At 39.4% G+C, this 24,935-nt stretch overlaps 1 protein-coding gene across 3 annotated transcripts in view; it reads left to right on the top strand.

Annotated features, from left to right (window-relative positions):
• Nucleotides 1-24,935, top strand: part of LOC138383493 (nucleoporin SEH1) — a 150,072-nt gene that overhangs the window by 24,342 nt on the left and 100,795 nt on the right. The window contains exons 6-11 of one of the 3 annotated variants that reach the window (XM_069468555.1): nucleotides 686-826; nucleotides 2,102-2,259; nucleotides 3,601-3,751; nucleotides 11,385-11,555; nucleotides 17,939-18,106; nucleotides 20,150-20,272. In XM_069468555.1, the coding sequence (XP_069324656.1) occupies nucleotides 686-826; nucleotides 2,102-2,259; nucleotides 3,601-3,751; nucleotides 11,385-11,555; nucleotides 17,939-18,106; nucleotides 20,150-20,272 (912 nt within the window). Of the gene's footprint in view, nucleotides 1-685; nucleotides 827-2,101; nucleotides 2,260-3,600; nucleotides 3,752-4,792; nucleotides 7,141-11,384; nucleotides 11,556-17,938; nucleotides 18,107-20,149; nucleotides 20,273-24,935 lie in introns of those variants that run through there. The other 2 variants (XM_069468557.1, XM_069468556.1) reach the window with 2 other exon arrangements.

Raw genomic sequence — 24,935 nt, 5'->3', positions numbered from 1 at the left:
TCTCCACTCCCTCTCCTACAGGCATGTTAGATGCTTCAGTTCTGCCCAAGATATTTAGTGGAAGACATAGAAGAACCTAGTCGAAAACTCTGATCATTATCCTTTATTCTATATTAGTTTTCTAGGGCTGCCACAACAAATTACCACAAACTGGATGGCTTAACACAACAGAAATTTGCTCAATTACAGTTCCAGAGGCCAGGAATCCGAAGTCAGGGTGGTAGTGGGGCCGTGCTTCCTCTGAAATCTGTCCTTGCCTCTTGCAGCATCTGGGGGCTCTAGGAGTTCCTTGCTATGGGGCAGTGTCACTCAAGCCTCTGCCTCTGTTTACGTGGCCTTCTTCTCTGTGTCTTTGTGTTTTTCCTCTTCTGTCTTTTGTGAGGATACTGGACATTGGATTTAGGACCCACCCTAAATCCCGATCTAATTAAGAATCTCAGGATGAGATCTCATCCTGAGATTCTTAATTAGATCTGCAAAACTCCTTTTCTAATGATTAGGGTCACATTGACAGGTTATGGGGGTCAAGACTTGGACATATTCTTTTGATGGCCACTGTTTAGCCCAGTACAGTGGTAAGCACAACTTGATTGTGAACGGTATGAAAAAATTTAGGTGCAAGTGATGTGTGGACATTTACTAATTTTATTTCTAAAGTTTTTAATGTAAATTGTTTTTTCATTAGGAAATACGCAAAAGCTGAAACTCTTATGACAGTCACTGATCCTGTACATGATATTGCATTTGCTCCAAATTTGGGAAGATCTTTCCATATTCTAGCGATAGCAACCAAAGACGTGAGAATTTTTACATTAAAGCCTGTGAGGTGAGTTTTAGAAATAGTTACAAATTTGAAAATACTCTTGCCTCCTGATTATTTGTGGAGGAGAGAGTAGAGGTAACTATTAACCAAAGAATGGATTCCCTTGTTTTTGTTCTTGCTCTGTTATAGTGGTGTCATCATAGCTACTGCAACCTCAGATTCCTGGGCTCAAGTGATCCTCCTGCCTCCTGAGTAACTAGGACTAGAGGTGCATGTCACCATGCCTGGTTAATTTTTTACAATTTTTTGTAGAAACGAGGTCTCAAATTTCTGGCCTCAAGTGAACCTCCCACCTCGACCTCCCAGAGTGCTAAGATTACAGGTGTGAACCACTGTGCCTGGCCCAAGAATGGATTCTTTATTGAACATTTTATGTGTAAAATGACTTTTTGGGATGGGAATCGAATAAAGAGGAGATTTATATTAATCGTGTTTTTTGTTTTGTTTCTTTCTTGAGACAGAGTGTCTCTCTGTCACCCTGGCTAGAGTGCAGTGTCATGGTCATAGCTCACTGCAACTTCAAACTAAAGGGCTTGAGTGATCCTCCTGCCTCAGCCTCCTGCGTAGCTGGAACTACAGGCATGTGCCACCACACCCAGCTATTTTTTTAATTTTTTGTAGAGATAGGTCTTGCTTTTGCTCAGGCTGGTCTCAAACTCCTGAGCTCAAGCAGTCTTCCCGCCTGGGCCTCCCAGAGTGCTAGGATTACAGGCATGAGCCACTGTGCCCAGTCTTAGTTGTGTTTTATTTAGGCTGATACTAACAGTGAATTGGATTCTCTGAATATAATTGGTACTGTGTATATTTTTAAATGAATGAGAAGTGGTAGTCTACTTAGGGAAAACTAAATTAGCATTGAGATATTCTTGTGAAGAAATATTTACCATTAATTTTAAATTGTGAGTTTTAGCTCTTTTTCTTCTTTTTTCCCCCCTTCTTTCCATTCTTCTGTTCTTTCCTTTGAAAATTAATTATCAATTTTATTTTTCAACATTGGGGAAATAAAATCACTTTTGTTGTTTCTTTCTTCCATGAAACAGTCACTGAATATCATTTCTGTGTGCTGGGATCACTCCAGGTCCTGGGAAGTCAAATGAAAATGACATTGGCCCAGCCCAAGGGCCAAGGGGTGGGGGGGATACAAATGTGCACATTATTATAAAATAATGTGGTAAATATGTGAGACCATTTGTAATTTTTATTTAGAACACTATATATATACACACACTTTTTGAAAACTTTTCTCAGAATTTCTCAGAAATATTTTTTTATTAACAGGAAAGAACTTACTTCCTCTGGTGGGCCAACAAAATTTGAAATCCATATCGTGGCTCAATTTGATAATCATAATTCCCAGGTCTGGCGAGTGAGTTGGAATATAACAGGAACAGTGCTAGCATCTTCAGGAGATGATGGCTGTGTAAGATTGTGGAAAGGTAAGATTTCAGTGAAGGGATAATTGCTGCTTTTTATTTCTGCTTCAAAATGGGAACTTTGATATATTTTGAAAAAAGTTATCTTCTACAGCTACTTTTAAATTAGTATGTTATATAATTTGCTATTTTTAATCGGTTTACCTAGTTCATAGCAGTTAATGATGAATTGTTTTTTAAATTTCTATGTGGAACAGAAAGAACATTTTTAAAACTAGAGTAAATATCATAGAATATGTAATATCTCCAATAAAAAGATACTGTTTGTCATATATGTAACCTGTTTGACTGCTTTACAAACTCAGGATAGAACTACAATCATCTCATTAAATAATTGCTTTAGATAAACAGTCCTTTAGTAGGAGAAAATTCAGTATTTTCCCTACTTCCTCTACAACACCCAAAAGTTTAAGAACCTTGGGCCCCTGATTCTAACAGCTTCTTACAAGTGCCAAACTGAGAGGGAACTTGGTCTGGTCAGTTGACGCTGACTGCAGTCTCTGTAGCTTTGTTCTGCTCTTTTCCATGGTTGCTTATCCGCTGGGCAGAGATGTCCCTGATTTACATACCACCATAATGGGTGGTGTCCCATACTTAGTACTCAAAATTATAGCTGTCTTTGTTCATTTATCCTGAGCAGTTACTGTTTCTCAAAGTGCAGTCTGGCTAAGCTTTGAGGGCCTATGTTCAGTTTTAGGCTTTGAGAGAATCAGCTCAGACCTTCCTTTCCTCATTGTAATTTGATTTCAAGGGCTTTGCTCTCCTTGTCTGCCTCTGGGCCGTAGTCAGGACCACCCAGCTGTGCACCCCAGCAGGCTCCTGAACTTGGGTTTCTTGGGTTCATTTTCTTCATTGGCCAATTTTGCATTCAATAAGCCACTCAAATACCAAAGGTTTTGTTACTTACATCTGTCTCAGAAGACATTAGGTACCCACATAACTTTTACTTGCATAACCAAGAAGACAATTCCATTACCTTACATATATGTGTAAGTGAAATTCATCATAATGGAGACAAAGATTTTATGTTGATGTTAGCTTCATAATGTGGTAGCTTAGGGAATTCTCTCTGCTAATACTTATCTTGTAAGGAAGGGAAGTGGGTGATGAAAGCTTTATGTTTTTAAATTAGTATTAAGAATTCTTTGAAAACTTAAAAATATTATTAAAACTGAAATAACATGTATTTCATTTTTCAAACATCTTTAATGTTTATCCTGAAAGAAATGTAGTCCATGGATTCTCTCTTGTTTCTTTAACTGTAGTTTAAGGATATGAGCACAGGTTTGTGCCCTTGTGTATAGGTATTAATCATGTTAATGTATTTGGCTGTTTTCCTTTCAGCTAATTATATGGACAATTGGAAGTGTACTGGTATTTTGAAAGGTAATGGGAGCCCAGTCAATGGGAGTTCTCAGCAGGGAAACTCAAATCCTTCCCTAGGTTCAAATATTCCAAATCTTCAAAATTCATTAAATGGATCTTCTGCTGGCAGGTAGGCTATTTTATGGGAAAACTAGAAATTATCTTCTTTTTAAGTCATTCTGGTAGCTATACTAAAGGCAGGTTATTTGACGAGTTATAAGATGGAATGAAGAAATTTGCATGTAATTATGACATTAGAATTTAAAAATTTATTTTGTTAGCTGTGTTTGGCGTACTTGGTCAAACATTTACAGGTAGGTTATGAGGCCACCAAACTAAATTATATTCTGAAGTTTAGTGATCTATCAGTAGAAATGCTTATGGTTCTAAGATTTTATTTTCTGCAATAGTGAGGAGTAGCAACTATGGTTTAATAGTGAGAGGTTTAGTCCTAGATGTACCATAGTGTTTTTTAGTGCTTGTAGTGTGGCCATTGCATCAGGTCAAGCTGAAGTTTTAAATAATAATACGTTAATTAAGGCTTTGTAGAAGAGAGTACGTTAAATGATTTGGCTTTTGTGTTTAAAACTTTAATGGAGATTATAAGAGGAAATGATAAAATCTGAGATCTTGATTTTTACAATATTTAGATTCTTGTTTATCATAATAAGGAATATTTGATGTGATCTAAAGTCTTCATATTTAAATTTCAAATACATGAACTTGTAAGATACCACTATTTTAATATGCTTTTGTGAATAATTTGGAATAGAATTCAGGAAACTTTAAAACATAGCTTTAATGAATTGTCCTGTGGTTATCTTTATCCTAAATGAAAGAAAAATGATTGTATTTAAAATTTCTTCAACTATTTTTATGTTATAGTTTTATAAAGAAGTCCTATTTGACTTTGACGTTTTAAGTATTTGCATCAAAACAATTTCAGGTTGTCATAGAAGATACCAGATTATAAAGATGATTTCATTAAGCAAAGAATACTAGAGTTAATTTTTTTTTTTTAAGGTCTGGTGTTTGGTCACTGTCTGTACTGCATATTTTCCTTTGTAAATAGCTTTGACATTTTGATCTGTATTCTTATTGTGCCAATAACCATCTGTGTCAGATCTATGATGCATTTTCCCTTCTCCATTTGTATTATGTCCTTTAACAGAAAGCACAGCTGAGTACAAGCTAACTGGAGTAACTTTGCTGTCTTGCTGCTTGTTGCATGCACACAGGAATGGAAAGCAAGCTCCTTTTCCCCTTCCCCAGCACCATTTGACCTCTCCCAAGATACACCAGCAGCCTGCTTACTACTAAATGCAGTCCAAAAGGCCTTTAAAAATACAGTGTATATCATTTTTGTGTACTAGTCAGTTTATTGACACTATTTGAAACTTTTAAAATATAAATGGAGAGGCTTTTTGTTGAGACATTGTCACCAAAACAGTTTTTTGAAATGTTCCTGAAACTAACTTGGGTTTAAAAATTAAAAAGATTGTTACCATTCTTATGTAAGTAGTTGGGAGGAGGAAAAATATCACTCTATTTCATTTGGAGAATATTGGCATATTTCTTTTGTTTGCTAAAACAGTAAACTTTAAATGATGAATTTTTATACTTTTAATTTCAAAATTGAATAAATATTTTTTATAAAGATTGTTTTGAGTGCTAATTTGTTTACTTTTTGAAGACTTTCTTAATACATGATATTCAGTACAACTCTGTCATTTCTTTGTAATATTTAAAAAATATTAACAGGAGTGAATTAGTAAAGTATTAATAGCAAAATGAAAGTAATTTGTACAGTTTGTGGCTAAGTTAAGCATGTGGTATTGTTTCATTTATAATTTGCTAGTAAAATGGAAACACCTTTATAAGTTTTCAATTCATATTCACTAAATGTTTCTAATATGCATTTGTATATTTTTATTATGTGATTCCATGGCTTAGTTTCGTTCAAATCAAAATTTGCACACATACTATAAGAGAGAAGCAGTTAAAATTCTACTAAAATTGTGCATGTAAATTAACTTCAACATTTCGTGTCTCAGGATTTTCTTAATTTGGTTGACTGTTTCAGTTAGTTCTTATCTTGTAAACCTCTGACTTGATGACAAAGCTGTAAAACTTTTAAGTTTGCTAAAATGTATAAGTGTTACGGGTAAGTTATAAAATGACAGAAGAATAACAGAAGGGCATAATAATTCTTTGAACCCTTTCACTTATCAAAATTCTGTAGTTATTCAAGGTTTTTGCAGAAAAATAAGTATATTCAATGATTGTATTTCTTCAAAAGTATGTTGCAGTAGCCAGGCATACTATGTGAAAATGTATTTGAATTTGTCCTCAGTATCATGTATACACCAAAAAAATTGTGCTTACTGCTGCTACAAATGAAGCATTGCTTAAAATAAGAAGCTTATTAGATTTGTAAATTTATGAACTAGCATCAGATGTTTCTTCAGAGATTAGAAAATGTTTTAAATTTCTAGAATTAATGTATTTCTTTGTAACATTCATACTGATAAATTTTTTTGACATTTTAAGTTTAACAAATTGTATTTCTTTCAAGTTTCTATACTTGCTTAAGCAATTTTGATTTGAATAAGGGTCTTGATTTGTGCTATTATGTTCTGTTAGTTTCGGCATGAATATACTAAAGCTTATTGTTTTCCAGTATTTATTTTCTTGAAACTCTTGGTTCTCTTTGTATTTACTACTTTTCTCTTTTTTTCTGTTTTTCCCCCCCTGTTGTTTTGTTCTGGTGTTTTGTTCCTGTCTTCATTGTTTCAGGTATTTCTTTCCCCCTCTGGATTCCCCACAGGCTGGATCAAGATGGTCCAGTTATGCCCAGCTCCTTCCTCCTCCTCCTCCTCCACCTCCCCCTGCTCCTCCTCTGCCTCCTCCAGTAGAGCACTCTTGTGATGCTGACACTGCCAGCCTCCAGTGTCCTCACCCTCACAGAGGATATTTCTCTCGGCCTCTTAATCCCTTACCTGAGAACGAAGGGGTTTAAAACACTGATTTAACATTTAAAGGCCTTATTCAATGCTTGTGAATGCTTTCATTTCTGGCTGCTTTCTGTTTTTCTTCATTTTCTTTCAAATGATTTTTCTAATTTAGGGGACTGTTTTACGTGTATTACAACCAGAACACAGTGTTTGGAACCTAAACCTGTTTGTGTGTCAGCATCAAAGGAACATTTACTTCACTGGTTGATAACCTTTGATGAAATATGTGCAAGTAACATTAACTGTGAAAGTTACACACAGTAGCTGACTTCAAAGTGCCTGTTTTGTAAACTTTATTTTGAACTGTTTCCATAGTCTTAAGTTTCTTATGCTTTGTCATACTGGTTAATGTGAAAACATATCATTATGAAATTCACCATGCCTTTGAGACATATAAAAATGTTTTTAATTTTACAGGCTAATGTTGCATTTGACTAGTATGTAAAATAAATCATTCCTGTGTATAAAGCAGCAAAACATATTATGGACTTTTTGGCCTTTTCTTTTTAAAGGGAAATTGCTTATCACTACTTGAAATTACTTTTTCAAGCTTTTATGATTTTTACCCAAGTAGGTTATTTAATAAAATATATTTTAAAAGATATGAATCTGTTGCCTTATGAAAATTGAATGTATTTTATTTAAGATAGTTGTTAAGGCTTATTCTCCATGTCACAAAAACAAAAAAAACCCAAACAAACAAAGTTAGTAAATGAGCAAACATTACATTTATTTAAAAGGTAGAAAGTCAATATGTAGATTACCATCTAGAACTGACAGATGTTGACTGTTAAGTAAACGTTATTTATTTACTTATTTATTTTCGTAGAGATGGAGTCCCACAGCCCAGGCTGTGTCTTATCAGTTGATCACATAGGTGACATAATTTGTTATAACTATATTATATTCTAATTTTAAAAGACAGCTTTCCTTGAAAGTGTCATTACCCGCCCCCTCCAATTTTATGTGCAAAGGATTAAGAGCTAACAGAATATATTCATTTTAATTTAAGAAACATTTGAGTTTTATCATCTAATTAAAATGTTTTGTCTGTAAAGTTACATGTCCCATGTTAAAAAAATCCTTTTCAAATAATTCTCAAAGGTCTTCCTATTGTTAAAGGAGTTGCTTTAGACTTGTAGATATGTAGGATCACAGCAAGGGGTCTAACTTAAGGCTGAATCTAGCTCAGAATTAAGAATTCATGTCTTTGAGGTTTCAGTCATTACAAGAGATACCTGAGGTTAGAATGGGATAATGAATTGAGACAATTCTGCAATTTAGTGAATATGTGCAAGATACTATGCTAAGCACTATGGGGTATGTACAAAAAATGAAAGGTAGTCTGCACACATACTAGTGAGAGAAGGCATTTCCAGAATTTATGGAAGCTAAGGGGTTCAGCTTCGTAATAAATGTAGAAATTGTATTAGTGGGCATAAAAGAGTAACTTATTTGAGCTGGCAGGATTTGGAAGTTATGTCTGATTTCAACAGGTGGAGTGAGGTAAAGGGACCGTGTGTTCAGGGAATAGGATATAGTCTGATGAAAGAGTAGGGTACATTTAGGAACTAAGGGGTGGGAGACCTGTGGCCTCTGGATCCTTGAGTGCGGCCTTTTCACTGAATCCAAATTTTACAGAACAAATTCTTTTAAAGAAAGTATTTGTTCTGTGAAGTTTGAATATGGTCGAGGGGCCGCACTTGGGGATCTGGAGGGCCACATGTGGCCTTGAGGCTGCAGATTCCCCAGGGTATTGGTGGCTGAGGCTTACCACTTTAAGCAGTTGGTAAAGCGGAGCTATGGGAGATGTCTGACTTTAAAAAACTGGATAGATACAACTTCTAATTCCCTGGGAAGGCATGCTGGCCATGGGGCCTTTGCAGGCTCTGCTCAATGTCTAAGGAGATTTAGAAATCACATTCCTCCTTTCCAGTTGGCAATTAAGTCTAGATATTGAGGTGTAAGATAATAGCTAATATTTTTTGAAGTACTTCCATGTACTAGTAGTTTTCTAGATACCTTACAGGAATTGCTCTAAATCCTCACAACAAGCCTCTGAGTCAAGTGCTCTAGTTAACCCCATTTTACAAATGAGGAAACTGGCAGGTTAAAGCTACTTGCTCAAGGCTACACAGCTAGGAAGAGGGTGGGAGGCAGAGCATGATTCAGATCTAGGCAGCCTGGCATCAGAGTCAGTGCTCTGCTGCCTGCAGGTATTATGGATTGCAGATCTCTCTCACTAGAGGGTCCTATCAGGTTGCTGAGTGTTATGGGGAGAGCTTTGGTGACCTGAGGATGTTTATGAAAGGACATTTATTGAGTAGGTACCAAAGATACAAGGTGAATGACAGTCTGGAACATGTAGACACATTCTAGCAGTTCACCTCTAATGTATGGCCACTGTGTAAAAAAGATGGGTTAAGATACTTGGAGAAAGAAGGATGGCTCATTACACTCAAATACATCTCAGTTCTGGAGGTAAGTATATGGTTTATTTTTTCAGGATTCGGAAAATCTTGAGATTTTCTCCACTGTGCTCGTTGAGTGTGGACAAAGGTAGAATAGGGGTAATTACAGTTTGTAAACTAGCAAGGCTAGACGGTTTCAAGAAGAGATGTCAGGAGAACTGTGGGGACATCACTGAGTTTAACTATTAGGAGGCCATTCCTGATAAATGTTAAAGTGTTCAGAACTAGGCTAGGTAACGTGGAATGACTGAAAATAAGGTGTAAAAGTGGAGGCAATTCAGGGAAGCAGAGAGAATGATGAAGCAGAACCAAGGGGTGTGTGTATGTGTGTGTGTGTGTGTGTGTGTGTGTGTGGTGTGTAGAAAGAGATGCAGTATTTTTACAGGCAGAAAGGAACCTGTGGAGAGGGAGCTGAGCAATGTTTCGGAGGAGGCAGACAGGAAAGTGATCAAATAAAGAGATGTCTTTCCCGACCAGGCTAAACTCAGGAATAGGGACTGTTAAACTGAACTTTGTTTTCCCTTTCTGGCCTCCCAGGTGCACCAGGCATCTTAAACATTCAGTAAGTGCTGAATAATGGAAGTTAAGGCGTTAGCTTTGGTCACTCAGACTATGTGGAAAAAATATTGAGAAAAAGAACTGTATAAAGTGTTTTTTTGAGATAAATTTTTAGTGAAAGGTGTGAAATTGTATTCCTCCATGGTCACAGTGAAGTAAGTAGTAGTAAAGGGCTTGTGCTGAGCAAGGGCGGTGAGATTTGTGGCCTAAGAAGAATGGAGAAAAGCAGGAAGCTAATTAGGGAAGAATTATGTCTAATCTCATTTTTTTCCAATGGAGATCAACCGTACTCCGCCACAAAAAAGCGATTAGATTTAGCGAACAGTCAGGAAACTTAGTTCCCGAGAAATTACTTGCTGATTGGAGGTAAAACATGACATATTTCAGCGAGTAGCAAACGGTGATAGGAAAGGTCTGCATCTGCTCACATAAGGACAAAAACGTGTCGGGTGATTTGCTCGCCGGAAATATTTGTGTGTAAGGTGACTGACGGTGCTTTGGGACCCCAGACTGAATAAGGTAAGCTTCATTTTCAAATTGGCCAAGACTTCCAAGGCAACGCCTTCATTTCAGCTCGAACTGGAAGATCCGTCTCCTCCGAGCGGCGGGACGCGCCACTTCCTCCCTTCAAATCCTGGGACGCACCGCCCTCACCAATCATGGGGCTCCTGCCCTCCCCGTCTCTTGGTGCCGCCCAATCCGAAGCCGGCGCTGGTCCCCGCCCCCTCCCCTCGTGCCGCGAACAGACGTAAACCCCAGGGGCGCGCCTTACGGCTGGTCCGGGCGGTCGCTGGTCGGGGGGCTACGCGCACGCGCGCTGCCAGCGCTCCTGGGCCGCTGCTTCTCTCCGTTGACTTTTCTGTTCTGCTCTTGGCACCCGCAGCGGGGGTCGCGGGCTGGGTGAGGACCGACGCAGGTGTCTTGGCGTGCTCCTTGGCGGGAGGCAGGCGCATCGGCCTTTGGCTTGCCTTTTGGCTTCCGGGCCGGCGGGGCAGTGACGGTTGGGCTGGGCTGGGGGCGCCGGCTCCTGGCGGAGGGCTGTGGGGCGGCGAGGTCGGCGGGGCGCGAGCTGGGCTTGGGCTGCCGCGCTCAGTCCGCGCCTCCGCACCGGCCGGGCCTCGGGGTTCAATTCTGCTCAGTTAGATTAATTGCACGCCTGCCTTTTGGCTTTTGGCCAGGCCTAATGAGGTAGACTTTTAGGGGATCATGTCCTTGTTTGCTTCTCTCCCATTTGCTGACTTCCAGTTCCTGACGGACGGGCGCTCGCTGCTTTGCTCTGGAGTTTGTTTCTTGCAAAATGCTCTTGATTGACCAGTGGTGTTCCTTTATGTGTATTGTGACGGGCGGTTCTCTTTTTCGTTTTTGTCTATAACAAAACAAAAGGGACCCGGGAAATAATCTTTTTTTTATTTTTTTTTATTTTTTTATTAGCCAGTCAAATTTAGCAGTGGGGGGTTGAATACCAACTTTAGTGACTCTAATGTTAATAAGTTCTGATAACCCACTACCATCGGACCAGCCAGTAATCTTTACTTAATGCTCCAGGGGTCGACCGCCTGTGTCACCGGTTTACTCACTTTTGATTTGGTTTCTGCCAGGCTGCGTTCACATTTATTCCTACTACCTTACATTCCTTGCCTATGATTTCATGATGAACATAACGTGAAACGAGACAAGAATGTTTAATATCATTCTACTTTTGCTTTGCTCTTAATTTCAGACTTTGCTTAGTAAAACATGAGGTCCCTTTCGACGCAGTCGTTTGGAGGACAGCTGTTTATATGACAATATTTCCATTTGCTGTTGCTATTTTGAGGTCATTCAGCTGGCTTTTTTACTGCTCCAAAATCAGCTTTTTCTCCAAATTTCAGTTTTGTGGACAAAGTTTATGGTAAGCCTTGAAAAGTAATATACTAAATGCCTACCTAATTTTAAAGTATATCTTAAAAAGTGCCAAGAATAAATGATAAGTGTTGGGGAAGTTTGACTAGGTTTTGGGTTTCATAGAAGGTACTTTTAACTGTGTTTAATTGTATACACAGACCTACAATTAATGACTGCAGTAAATAATCTTTTATATACCCAGGAAAGTGATTAAAGCAATTAAGCATCGGTAAATCCATATGTGAAATTTGAGGTCACTACTTTAAGGAAATAGCAAGAGAAATCACAAAGATGGTTACTCAGTTCAAATATAGTAGAAGGAAGGATAACATTGTCTTCACTGTAGATGATGGAGGAGGGATGGGTAATGCAATAAAGAAGGAAGTTAGGGAAATTTCCTTTCTAGGAAACCTTTAGGAATGTGATATGTCCATGAATGGTTTAGAACAAGTATAATCCTTTCTGGAAAGAAGAGAAACTAGGTATTAGATTATATCTTTTTTTTTTAATTAACAAAGGAAACAGATGAATAGATTACATCTTGAGGAATCTCCCAATGGGTTGTGTTACCATCTCATCCATAGCAAAGCTCTATTGGAGCACTTAACATGGTATAATAATTGATAGGGATTGTGAGCTCCCTTATTAATAAATAAGGGAGCTGCCTTATTTATTTTTGCATTCCTGGTGCCAAGTAGAATATTCTTCATGGTTTGTGTTTGATAATGATTGTTGCGCGAATGATCTTTGTGTAGTATGTGAATTTTCTTTGGATTTGACCCCTTCTAAATAGGGATAATCGTTGAAGAGTTTGGTATGTATTTTAATATTGTTTATATGTCTGTAAATGAATGAATAGCTTAGCAATTACTCAGGCAGGCTAGTTGGGAGACTTGTGCATGAAGTGATTGGCAGCAGACATTGGGAATACAGAAGTGAATCTCAGCTCCAGAGATACATTTGAAGTTAGAAGCATTAGAATTTGGTAACTGAGATAGCAGAAGGGATTGTAATAGTCCTAGGTATGTCTGACTTGTATAGGGATGACTTGTTAAGACTAAAAGGTAACAGGAAGAGTGAATGGAGGAAAGGTAACAAGTTCGTTTTTGTATTTGTTGACTTTGCACTACCTCAGAGGCCTTCAGGGGTAAGGTGGATGTTAAAGAGCTGTTTGGAAATATAGTCATCCCTCAGTTACCAAGGGGAATTGGTTCCAGAACCCTTCCCCTTAGGGATACCAAAATCTGTGGACACTCAAGTTCCTTATATAAAATGCCATAGTATTTGCATATAACTGATGTATATTTTCCCATATACTTTATTTCATTTTAGTTTTTGAGACAAAGTCTCACTCTGTTGCCCAGCCTAGAGTGCAGTGGCATCATCATAGCTCGCTGCAACCTCAAACTCCAGGGCTCAAGCGATCCTCCTTCCTCAGCCTCCCAGGTAGCTGGGACTGTAGCCATGTGCCACAACAGCCAGTAAATTTTTCTGTTTTTTGCAGAGACCAAGTCTTGCTGTGTTGCTCAAGGCCTCCTGGCCTCAAGTGATCCTCCAGTCTTGGCCTCCCAAAGTGCTAAAATTATAGGTGTGAGCCACCATGGCACCATATATTTTAAATCAATTTCTAGGTTATTATAATAACTAGTACAGTATAAATGCTATGTAAATAGTTTTATATTTTTCATTCTTGTATTGTTATTTAAAATTTTTTTTTCCCAAATATTTTTGGTCTGTGATTGGTTGAATCCACAGATGCAGAACCCACAGATAGGGAGGGCTGACTGTATAGGTCTAGGACACAGAGGTACGGGCTGAAGGTGATTTGAAGGTCAGAGCAGTGGCATTAGTGCAGAGGAAAGGATACTCTGGGGCCAGGCTTGCCTGGGTGGGAATCCTCTGCTCTCACTTGCACTTTGTGGTCTGGAAAAATCTCTTAATTCCCTCTCTCGATCTCAGTTTCCTCAATAGTGGGGATAAAATGGCTACCTTACAAATTTGACACAGGGATTAGAAAAATGTATATAAAATACTTAGTACATTACTTGATAATAGCCAGTGAATATCAGCAAGCTAGCTGGGGATTATAGATTATTTCTTTCAATTCATTTTTCTCTACTCCTATTCCGATCTCTATATCAGGTACTGACAATATGTGGGTGAACACATAGACATTTCCCCAAGAAACTGCCTTTCTAAATATATAGGGGTTAAACTTAAAGATAAGGCCACCCACTGAGACTGTCGTCATTCATTCATTTTACAAATATTTATTGAGTACCTACTATGTGGTGGGCATTGTTTTAGGTGTTGAAATGATGAACAGAGAGGCAAGGCCCTTGCTTTTAGTGGGCAGTCATTTCAGTGCAACAAGAAAATCAAATGCAAGAATAAATAAGGATAGATGCTGAAAGGAATTAAAACGGATGTGATAGAGTATGGGCCTACATTTGACTTAATGATAAAGGATAACTGCTCTTAGAAAGTAGTGTTTAAGTTGACCTGAATGTCAGGAAGGAAGGAGCTAGCTATGCAGAGATCTGGGAGAATAATATTCTAGGCTTTAGGAGTGTTATAGGAACAGAAGATCCAGTACGTGGTGTACATGGTGGGTGAGCCTAAGAGGGGTGGGAGAGGGTGACAGGGCTCACAGAGTTTTCACTGGGGGCATGGTACCTTAATGGCCCTTTTGCCTGCTGTGTGGAGAATTAATTATAGGGCGACAAGAATAGAAGCATGGAGAAGGCGAGGAGGCTATTTAGTAGGGTAGAGAAATAGTAGTGGAGAAAGATTTGGAATTGTTTCAGGGTGTGTTTTGGACATAGAGATGGTTTGCCTTCAGGAACAGACTCTACCAGTAGATATGTTTTGTTTGGCAGTAGTGTTTTATTGAATTTAACTGGCTTAATGTGGAGCCTGTAATTTCCAGCTGACCTCAGTCCTTATTGTCCTGTTTCCTGACAATATTTGTGCCTTAGTTTGAGAACCCTAGTGTGTAAGATGTAAATGGCATGATGTAAAGCCTGAGGGCAGAATCCTGGCTAACCCTAGCATTGAGGAGCAGACAGGACAAGGAGGTCAGGTGAGATGTGTGAGTAGTAACTGTGGAGTGTTCTAAGATGCCTGGCTGTGAAGGAAAGATAAGGTGGTGGCAGGAAGTGCAAATGAAGGATCAGGCAGGCTGTTTTCTGCTTCCTCCATCCTAACATGGGAGAGTTTTGAACGTGTTTATGGAAATCAAGAAGAGAGAATAGTTACAATATGGAAGAGAGGAAAGTGCTGGGACATGGTCTGAGAGCAGAGTGCTCAGATAGTTACTGATGGATTTGCTGAATATTGACATAGGTTGAAAACATTCATTCATCCACTCAGCAAATTTATTGAGGGTCTCCTCTGTGCCAGCACAGTTCTGAATAAGAATGCAGTGGTAAACCCAGTGGGTGAAGTCTTGCCCTCATAGAGCTTATGTTCTAATGTGAGAGGAAAAATAGATAAGCAGGTGAATTATATATTAATAGCATGCTAGCTGGTGGTCCGTACTATAGAACAAAGAAAGCAGAGCAGGGAGGTTGAGAGTGCCATGTTCAACTCTGTAGGTTGATGAGGCAAGGCCTGACAGTCAAGTGAACATTTGCACAAAGACCCGAAAGAAGGCAAGGTGTGAGATGTGTGGATCCCTGGTGCATCAGGGGCTGGGCAGAGGTCAGAGGCCAGGGCCAAAGCCCTGGGGCGGAGGCTGCTTAGCATGCTTCAGGGACAGCAGGGAGATTAGGATGGCTGGAATGGCATGAGCAAGGGAGAAGAGTAGCAGGAGTTGAGGTCAGAGATTATCCAGGCCCTGGTTTGCCTTTAACTCTGAGTGTGGTGGGAAACCAGTGGAGGGAGGGTTTGCGGGAAGGAGTGATATCTGACTCATTTTACAGAGCTGACTTCAGTGTGTGGTGAGTAGCCTCCGGGAGGCAGAATGGAGCCATGGAGATGGTTGGAAGGCTGTTGCAGTGGGTGTCAGGAGTGTTGCAGGAGGTGGTGGTGGCCTGACTCAGGTGGGAGTAGAGGGGATAGTGAGGAAGGGCAAGGTTCTGGGCATGTTGTTAAAGCATAGCCATTGGGATTTGCACAGGGATTGCACACGGGGGTGTGTGAGAGGAGTCGGTGATGCCTATGGTTTTGGGCTGAGCACTAGAGGTTGGAGTTGTCATTTTCTCTGGTGGGGAAGACTGAAGAGCAGGCTTTTCTTGGGTGGGTGGGAACAAGGTGGACTGTAGATTCAATTTGTAGGTGCCCGTTAGACATCTAAGTGGAAAAGTCATGTAGGCAGTTGAATATCTGAGGTTCAGAGGAGAGGCCCAGGCTGGAGGTGTAAATTTCATATGATATTTAAAGCTTTGAAATTGAGGGCAGTCACCCAGAGAGGGTGGGTAGATGGAAGAGATCGAGGACCAAGCCCTGGAGTCTTCCGCTGTATGGAGGTCCCACAGATAAGGAGGAACCAGCAAGGGAGAAGGAAAAGAAGCAGTTGGGAAGTTGGGGAACCAGACATCTGTGACTTGGAAACCAAGTGATGAAAGTATTTCCCCAAGGAAGGAATGGTCATCTGAATCTGTTCTGTTAAGTTGATGAGAACTGAACAGTGACCATAGCCTTACAGGGTTTGGCAACAGGGAGACCAGTGCTGATGTTGACGGGCGTTGTTTGGTGGGGCAGTAGGACAGAAGCCGGAGTGGGGTGGGTTCAGGGGAGGACAGGAGTGGAGCTGGGTAGCCAGTTGGGATTTCTCTGGGGAACACGTGGTGAAGGGAGCACAGGCAGGTGTGGTGGCAGCCGAACGGGAGGATGGGGTGTGAGGAAGCCTTTTTTAAAAGATGGGAGAACTAACAACCTGCACAGTGTGAGAAGGGAAGCACAGAGAAGACTTGACGGTGTTAAGAAAGGGGCCGATTGCTAGAGTGAGTGTGAGTGCAGGGGTGAGAGGGGCCGGGACCTAGTGTGAAGGGGAGGGGTGGGCTTCAGACAGGAGCATTGACGCTCCATGCATATCAGGTAAGTTTTACCCCTCTGTAGTGGTTTTAAATTTTTTCTACCTCATAGAGTAATTAAATTAGTCTATGCTATCTAAAATCTATAATCTGTTCTTGACCTTAGTATAGTCCTTTATTCTTACCAACTACAGTAGTTCTTTGAATAGTCCTCCAGGCTTTAAGTCCTCTCCCTTCCTATCCTGTAGGTTGATTGTATCAGTCCTTTCGTTGGCTGCAGAATACAGTTGAAACTTCCCAATATACCATTTAAGAATTTTAGGACCAGGCTCCATTCTGTTACTCTAGTTTCATTTACCATGTTATTTTGTACACCAGTTGTCAAAATACATTGGAGTATTTGCTGTCTTCACACTTGGAGTGGATTTTGGAGTCAGATCTGGGAAAATTTAGCTAATTTAGTCTCTGAGTTTATTTTTCATATGTAAAATGGGATATTACCTACTAAGGTTTTCTATGGATTCAATGAGTTAAGGTAGTAGGTTTCCAATACATTTTAATTATCTTTACCCTTTTCTCATTTATTTGTCATCTTAAAAAAACTCATACTGTCTGTAAAAGTTCTCATTCTTTAAGGTACTATGCCAATAACCCCTCAGTTTTTGAGCATTTCCTAATATATTTATCTTTTTGTCCTCCCCCTCATATTTTCTTCCCTGAATTCTATACAGTGCTTACATGACATGTACTCTGAAAGATTCTTGAGATTGGCTAACATCTCCAGAGCATTGTGGTTAGGATCAAGTTGAACCAAGGGCCAGTGTGGTATAGGTTTTGTACTGGTGTTTTCCAGACTTAGTTATTTGTGTACCACTTTTACCATTTTTGCCCTGTCCATGTGCCAACTATACTTTTTTCTTTGAATGGGCTCACTTTTTAAACTGTATACTCATTCTTCACAACAGTCTCTGAAATCAGGAGCTAAATTTTGCTCATTCTATTTTTTTCTATTTCATATTAAAATGAGTACATAACTGCCAAACTTTTAAATATGCCCTACAATCGTGTGTATATACACCATCAGTGTTATGCCATCTTTGCCGCCTTTACTAGATAAGTCTGTGGTAACTCGTATACCCTTGCTATACCAAGTCAAGGGTAAATTAAATGGTGTTGTATTTCATTATTGTGTTTATTATAAGTTTGTTTGATGTTTATATTCTCAGCTATAAAGTAGCAAAGTATTCTAAGAATTACTTTATCACGGAATATTTGCCGTGTATCTTCTCATAGTGATGTTCCAAAAAAATGATTTTTTCCTAAGATTTATCAGTTTTCTAGGATTTATGAAACTTTTAATCATTTAAAAATGTTTTACTGTATTTGATTTATAAAAGTATTTTTGTTGTTGCAGTGAGATGGAAAATTTTCGAGGGATAGCAGAGGAGTCATTTCCAAGCTTTTTAACTAATTCATTACTTGGTAATAGTGGGACTTTAGAAAATGTCACTCTTTCTTCAAATCTTGGCTTGCCTGTTGCTGTTTCCACGCTTGCTAGAAATAGATCCAGCACTGATGACAGGTAAGACTTGTTTGAGCAGATTTCTTTTCAGGTCCATAAAACCTACAACATACTGATACTTATGTAAAATTTCTCAGTCAAGCTTGAGCATTTATCTGTGAAGCTTTTGTATGCTTTATCTGTGAAGGAGATGGCCAAATATGTAAAATGAATATAGAAAAAGAACTTGCTGTCTTTTCCCCATTCTATTTTCTTATCTTTGGATGGTTTTGGGATTTGAGCACCAGTGACCTTTTTCAGTCTACTAAATATTGTTTTTTCTGTCTGTAATGTTTTGGATTTGTATTAGTTCACTCTTACCAATGGCTGATAATGTAAACTAATCTGTGTTAGCAAAGTTCAAAAGGGAAATTAATTATAAGGGTATAGGAGTATGTCATGAAATCAAGGACAGGAATGCAGAGCTTTGTCAAAACAAGGGACAGAAGTCAGGATCTGGGAAGCCATCAGGACTTAGATTTCTGTCATCTCACTCTACTTCTGTGTAACCCTTTCATTCTTTTCTTCTTTCTTTCTTTTTTTTTTTCTTTGAGACAGAGTCTTACTCTGTTGCCTGGGCTAGAGTGCTGTGGCGTCAGCCTAGCTCACAGCAACCTCAAACTCCTGGGCTTAAGCGATTGTCTTGCTTCAGCCTCCCGAGTAGCTGGGACTACAGGCATGTGCCACCATGCCTGGCTAATTTTTTCTGTATATATTTTTAGTTGTCCAGCTAATTTCTTTCTATTTTTTTTAGTGGAGACAGGGTCTTGCTCTTGCTCAGGCTGGTCTCAAACTCCTGAGCTCAAAGGATCCTCCTGCCTCGGCCTCCCAGAGTGCTAGGATTACAGGCATGAGCCACTACGCCCGGCCTCATTCTCTCTTTCAACACAGAGGTTTATCTGCTTTTCTGTTCCATGTTGCACAACATGGCAACACAAACTCTTGAAAGACATCTGTGGATTACATTTCTAGCTACACAAGGAGACAAATGAACTCTCTCTTAAAATCTTATAAGTTACTGGTCCAGCTTGAGTTAGGTGTCCGTTCCAAATCCAGTCATCTATGTCTAGGGTTTTGGACCACTGAGTGTGTTTAGAGCTATGACAGGGTCTCCCTTTTTAATTGGTTGCAGCCAGGTTCACTGTTTTTTTGTTTTTTTGTTTTTTTTCCGAGACAGAGTCTCTGTTGCCCGGGCTAGAGTGCTGTGGCGTCAGCCTAGCTCACAGCAACCTTAAACTCCTGGATTCAAGCGATCTTCCTGCCTCAGCCTCCTGAGTAGCTGGCACTACAGGCGAGCACCACCACGCCTGGCTAATTTTTTCTATTTTTAGTAGAGACAGGGTCTCACCTTTGCTTATGCTGGTCTCGAACTTCTGAGCTCAAGTAATCCTCCTGCTTTGGCCTCCCAGAGTGCTAGGATTACAGGCATGAGCCACGACGCCTGACCGAGGTTCACTGTTTACTGGACTTACATGGCTGTCTTTCTCTTTCAACCTTTAGTCTGTTGTTACTTCTAAAATAACTTAGCTCTTATTCTGATAACTTTCAGTTCCCAAAGTAAATTTTCTCTCTTAGGAACTAAATTAGCTTTTATTTCTTGACTTACCTTATTTCAGTTTTATAACCAGATAACTATTTGGTTAAATATACCCTATTTTCTATCTCCAAGTGTGATGTATGCAGTTCACACATCCATTACATATAGGGTCTTGAGGAATGTGTAAAGTTTGCCCATGCTTAAATATCTAACTGCTTCCCATCTTTTCTCAGCCTAAACATTTAGTGAATAGCATCATTTTTACCTTTGGGATCAAGAGTTTGGATTAACTTTCTAAGCTCTTTTAGCTTTAATATTTCTGACTGTATTGTTGAATACAGATAAATATCCATTGCTTACTGATCCACAGGTTCTGTGCTTTCCACAGAGGATGATAGTTTTGAATACAGGGGGCCCTGTTTGTTTTACCAGCTGGTGATTGGTTTTACTATCACGCAGCCCTATGTAATGGTGAAATTTAAAGTGCGTAATTTAATTCTTAACAATTAAAGCAATTTTTTGCATAGGTATCCTGATACCCAGGCATCTTACTTAGTAGACGGGAGGTTTTCAGTTCCATCCGGATCATCTCCCAGCAGCCAGAGTGGTGCTGAACCAGAGAGGTTACAGCTTAGCTTCCAAGATGATGAGTAAGTTCATACCTTCATTTGCTTGCACTGTGTTAAAAACAAATCTTTCTCAGTCTTGTGGAAAATGAAAATGTGCTTGTAGCTCTGATTAATTCTAAGAATCTTTAAGAGTTTTCGTTATGTGCTTTAAACACATTTTTAGTCTTTAAAAACATTTTTTCTGATTCTAAAAGTAATATATACTCATTGAAAAAAACATATAGGGACTTATTAGCAAGACAATAAAGGCCTATAATCCCACTAACTAGCAAATAGCTACTGGTTACATTAAAAACAATTTTTTTTTTTACTTTTCTTTTTTTTTAATTAGAGATGGGGTCTCACTATGTTACCCAGGCTGGATTTGAACTCCTGGGCTCAAGTGATCCTCGCGAGTAGCTAGGACTACAGGTGCACACCACTGTACCTTGATACATTTTCATTTACAGTCTTCCAGACTTTTCTTTCTTTTTTTTTTTTTTTTTTTTTTGAGACAGAGTCTCGCTTTGTTGTCTGGGCTAGAGTGAGTGCCGTGGCGTCAGCCTAGCTCACAGCAACCTCAAACTCCCGGGCTTAAGCGATCCTACTGCCTCAGCCTCCCGAGTAGCTGGGACTACAGGCATGTGCCACCATGCCCGGCTAATTTTTTCTGTATATATTTTAGTTGTCCATATAATTTCTTTCTATTTTTAGTAGAGACGGGGTCTCGCTCTTGCTCAGGCTGGTTTCGAACTCCTGACCTCGAGTGATCCACCTGCCTCGGCCTCCCAGAGTGCTAGGATTACAGGCGTGAGCCACCGTGCCCGGCTTTTTTTTTTATTTTTTTATTTTTTTAAATTTATTTTTATTTTATTTTATTTTATTTTATTTTTTTTTAGAGACAGAGTCTCTCTCTGTTGCCTGGGCTAGGGTACCATGGCGTCAAGCTCACAGCAACCTCAAACTCCTGGGCTCAAGCAATCCTTCTGCCTCAGCCTCCTCAGCAGACATGCGCCACCATGCCTGACTAATTTTTTTTTTTTCTATATATATTTTTAGCTGTCCAGATCATTTCTTTCTGTTGTTAGTAGAGACGAGGTCTCACTCTTGCTCAGGCTGGCCTCGAACTCCTGACTGCGAGTGGTCCTCCTGCCTCGGCCTCCCAGAGTGCTAGGATTACAGGCATGAGCCACTGCACCTGGCCTTCCAGACTTTTCTGTGTGCATATATGTTATTTAATTTTTTTTTACAGCATAGGAGTAAACTGTTATACTACTTATTATAACTTATAAAAGTTAATATATGGTATTGTGTTCAGCTTTCAATTATAATTAATATGAATCTATATCATGTTAATGGCTTATACCCAAGTTTTTGGTCATTTAGATTATTGCAATCTTGCTATAATAAATTTAATGAACTTTATACATTTATGGATACATTTTGTACACTTAAGAGATTTTTAAGATAAATTCTTAGGATTTAAATTGCTGCTGAGTTAAAAATATTTTATTTTAAAGACCATTGCAGATTAACACATTGCTCTTTAGAAAACTTGTACCTGTTTATAATCCCACTAGATGTATTTGAGAATGCCTACTTCTCCCAGCCCACCCAGTATTTGATGGTGCTATTTTTAATCTTTGATTTTTAGAGGTAAATATAATTTATATACATACATATATGCAAAGGAGAAAGTCTGGAGGTCTGTAAAACCGAAATGGTAAGGGTGGTATTATAGACAATCTTGTTTTCTGTGTTTAAATTTGTATTGGAGTTCTTATGGGATTGAAAGTACTTTCTGAATATTAAAGATGCCAACCCTTGTATATCCATTCATTCATTGTGTATTTTTGACTGAGTGCCTAGTACATGCCAGGCACTTTTCCAGGTGCTTAGGAAATAGCAGTGAACAAAACAGATGTTAAACAAGACATTAAGATATGCTAGTTTTATCGTATATTAGAAAGGAAAAGTACTAGAAAAAATAGAAAAAAGGGTCATTAGGAAGGCTGAAGGCAGTGGTCAGTGTGGGTCTCTGAGGATGTAAGATATGAGCAAAGACCTGAGGGAGGGACGTGGGGAAGAGGACTTCAGGTGGAGGGTGCACCAAGGTAGGAGCAGACCCAGTGTGTTCACAGAGCAGCAAGGAGGCTGGAGGGGTGTGAGCAGGATCTTGACTCTGACTTTTAGAGAACTAGAAAACCATTAGACGATTCCATCTGAATTATGTTATTTATTTATGTATTTATTTTAGTTGTCCAGTTAATTTCTTTTGATTTTTAGTAGAGACGGGGTCTGGCTCTTATTCAGGCTGGTCTCGAACTCCTGACCTAGAGCGATCCTCCCACCTCGGCCTCCCAGAGTGCTAGGATTACAGGTGTGAGCCACCGCGCCTGGCCTGAATTACCTTTTAAAAGTCTCACTTTGGCTACTTTGTGGAGACTAGACTGTGGGAGACAAGAATGGTTACAGGAAGACCACTCAGGAGGCTGGATTTTCAGGGGCATGAGGTGGATGGAGAGAAGAGCTCCAGGCCTGGCCTTCAGGGCATTGGAGCATTAATAAGTTGGGGACAGGAGGAATAGATAAGGAGACTGAAGATTAGTGCTGACAGGTAGGAGGAAAACGGTGTCTTGGAAGCCATGTCAGGAACTTGTATGAAAGAAGAGACAATTATCCAGCTATGTCAAATGAGAACTAAGAACTGACCATTGGAATTAGCATAGGTTAGATCATTGGTAACCCTAACAAGTAGCTTGGTGGAATTAGGGGAGGGAAGGGGTCTCTTGGGAGTACCCTCTTGACTCCTACTGGCAGGGGAGGTCTTGAAGTTGGTTTTGCTGGTGCTTGTTAAGGGAAGACAGGAGGCCTGGCCACGTGGTCTGAGACGCAGTAGGTGGCCTCACTCCTTGACTCTTGAACGATTTTAAGACCTGGCTTGTTAGTCTGAGTGGAGGTCAACAGCCTGAAGAGGCATGGCCTTAGTCCCCGTGTGAGGGACGGCTTTTTTGACTCCTTCTGGAGGAGAGGGAATTTATTTGTTTCAAATTGTCTTTATTCTAACCTTGGAATTAATACTTTAGCGGAGTATAGAATTTTCAGATGAAAATAATTTTCGCAACATTTTGAAGGCATTGTCATACTGTGTGAGAAGCCTGATGTGATTTTGATACTTGGTGTTTTGCATGTGAACTGTTTTTTCTGTCTGGAAACATTTAGAATCCTCTCTGAGTCCCCTATGGATGGAGATGTTTTCCCCCATTCACCAAATTCTAATTGGCATCAATCTGGAGACTTCTTGTGCCTTAGTTCTAGGTAATTATTATTTCTTTGGAAATTTTCTTCTATTTTTCTCTCTTCTCTTTCTGGAGCTACTATTTTGGATTGCCTGGGTTGATCTGTTTCTACTGTTTTTTCCTTTTTTTTCTGTTTTAGTGCAAAAAGACATTGTTCTAGATAAGTTTCTAATTTACTACTCTTTATTAAATCATTTAACAATCATAATTTTAATGATGAGAACTCTTTTTTTGGTCGTTTGTTTTTTTAATGGCCCCTTTTGTGGTTGTATAGTTGACCCTTGAACAACACAGGTTTAAACTGTGAGGGCGTACTTACATGTGAATTCTTTTCAACCAAATGTGGGTCAAGAACACAGAGTTTCAGGGATGTCAAAACCAAGTATAGGAAGGGCTGACTATGAGAATTGAGTGTGTGCAGATTTTGTTATATGCGGGGGCCCTGGAACCAATCCTTCACATATACTGAGGGACAACTATAATAGTTATTTAAATATTTCTGAGATTCTAAATAGAAAACTTTCAAAGTTCTGTAAATTATTCCTTTTCTCTGGGGTTATTTGTTTAGTTTGTTCATTTTTATCTCTTGAACTGCTACTTTTTTTCCTCATGTCTGATTTGTGGCTGTCTTCTGGTTGCTAACATGGGCATCCTTAGCTGTCATGTATATAGGTCTCATTTTTATTTGGCTTCCATGTGAGTGGGACATTGTTTCTGGATGAATTCGATTTAGAGTAAGCAGATTGGGAGTCTCAGATTTATGCCAGATGTTTAAGCTTTGTTCTACCACCATCACTTTGTTCTCCACAGGCATTTATATACCTTCTCTACAGGAAAGCCCTTCTTTTCCTGCCCTCTTTCCAGGTATTCACTGCCATGGCGACATTGCTGTAATGTTTGTTGGGTTGGGGAGGAGTGGCGGGTGCTGCTGTCACAGCTGCTTGATGGACTTTCAGTTAACCTCTTTCTCCTGCTCTTATCCTGACTCCCTCCTGCCCTTCTGCCTGTACTCACAAAACATCTCTGTGGTTCATCCTGGTAGGATTGTTCTCTGCTCTGCTTCTGATCCCTTCTGTTCTGGTTCTGAATCACAGCTTTCTTTTTTTCTGCATACCCTATCTGCTTTTCAGATTCTAGAATCTGGTCGTCCAGATTGCTTCACCTTTATAAATTTCCTTACTGTCACTTTATTGGACTAATGGAAATTGCTTTTGCCACTTTATCTTGAAGCTTATGACTTCCTTTGGAAATTTTCATGGGCTAATAAAAACGGGATAGTTATAGCTTTGAGGAAGTAGATTTTTTAAGGGGGGTGGTGGTGGTAAATGTAGCGTGGCCTTCCCTCAACTGTCCTGCTGTATCCTAAAGTTCTAATGGTCATAGTGTATGCTTTTGTTGTGGGGGTG

The sequence above is a fragment of the Eulemur rufifrons genome, chromosome 5 (assembly GCF_041146395.1).
Source record: "Eulemur rufifrons isolate Redbay chromosome 5, OSU_ERuf_1, whole genome shotgun sequence".
Classification (NCBI taxonomy): domain Eukaryota; kingdom Metazoa; phylum Chordata; class Mammalia; order Primates; family Lemuridae; genus Eulemur; species Eulemur rufifrons.
The sequence above is the reverse complement of the archived record's forward strand: the minus strand, read 5'-3'. Positions and strand labels throughout refer to the sequence as shown.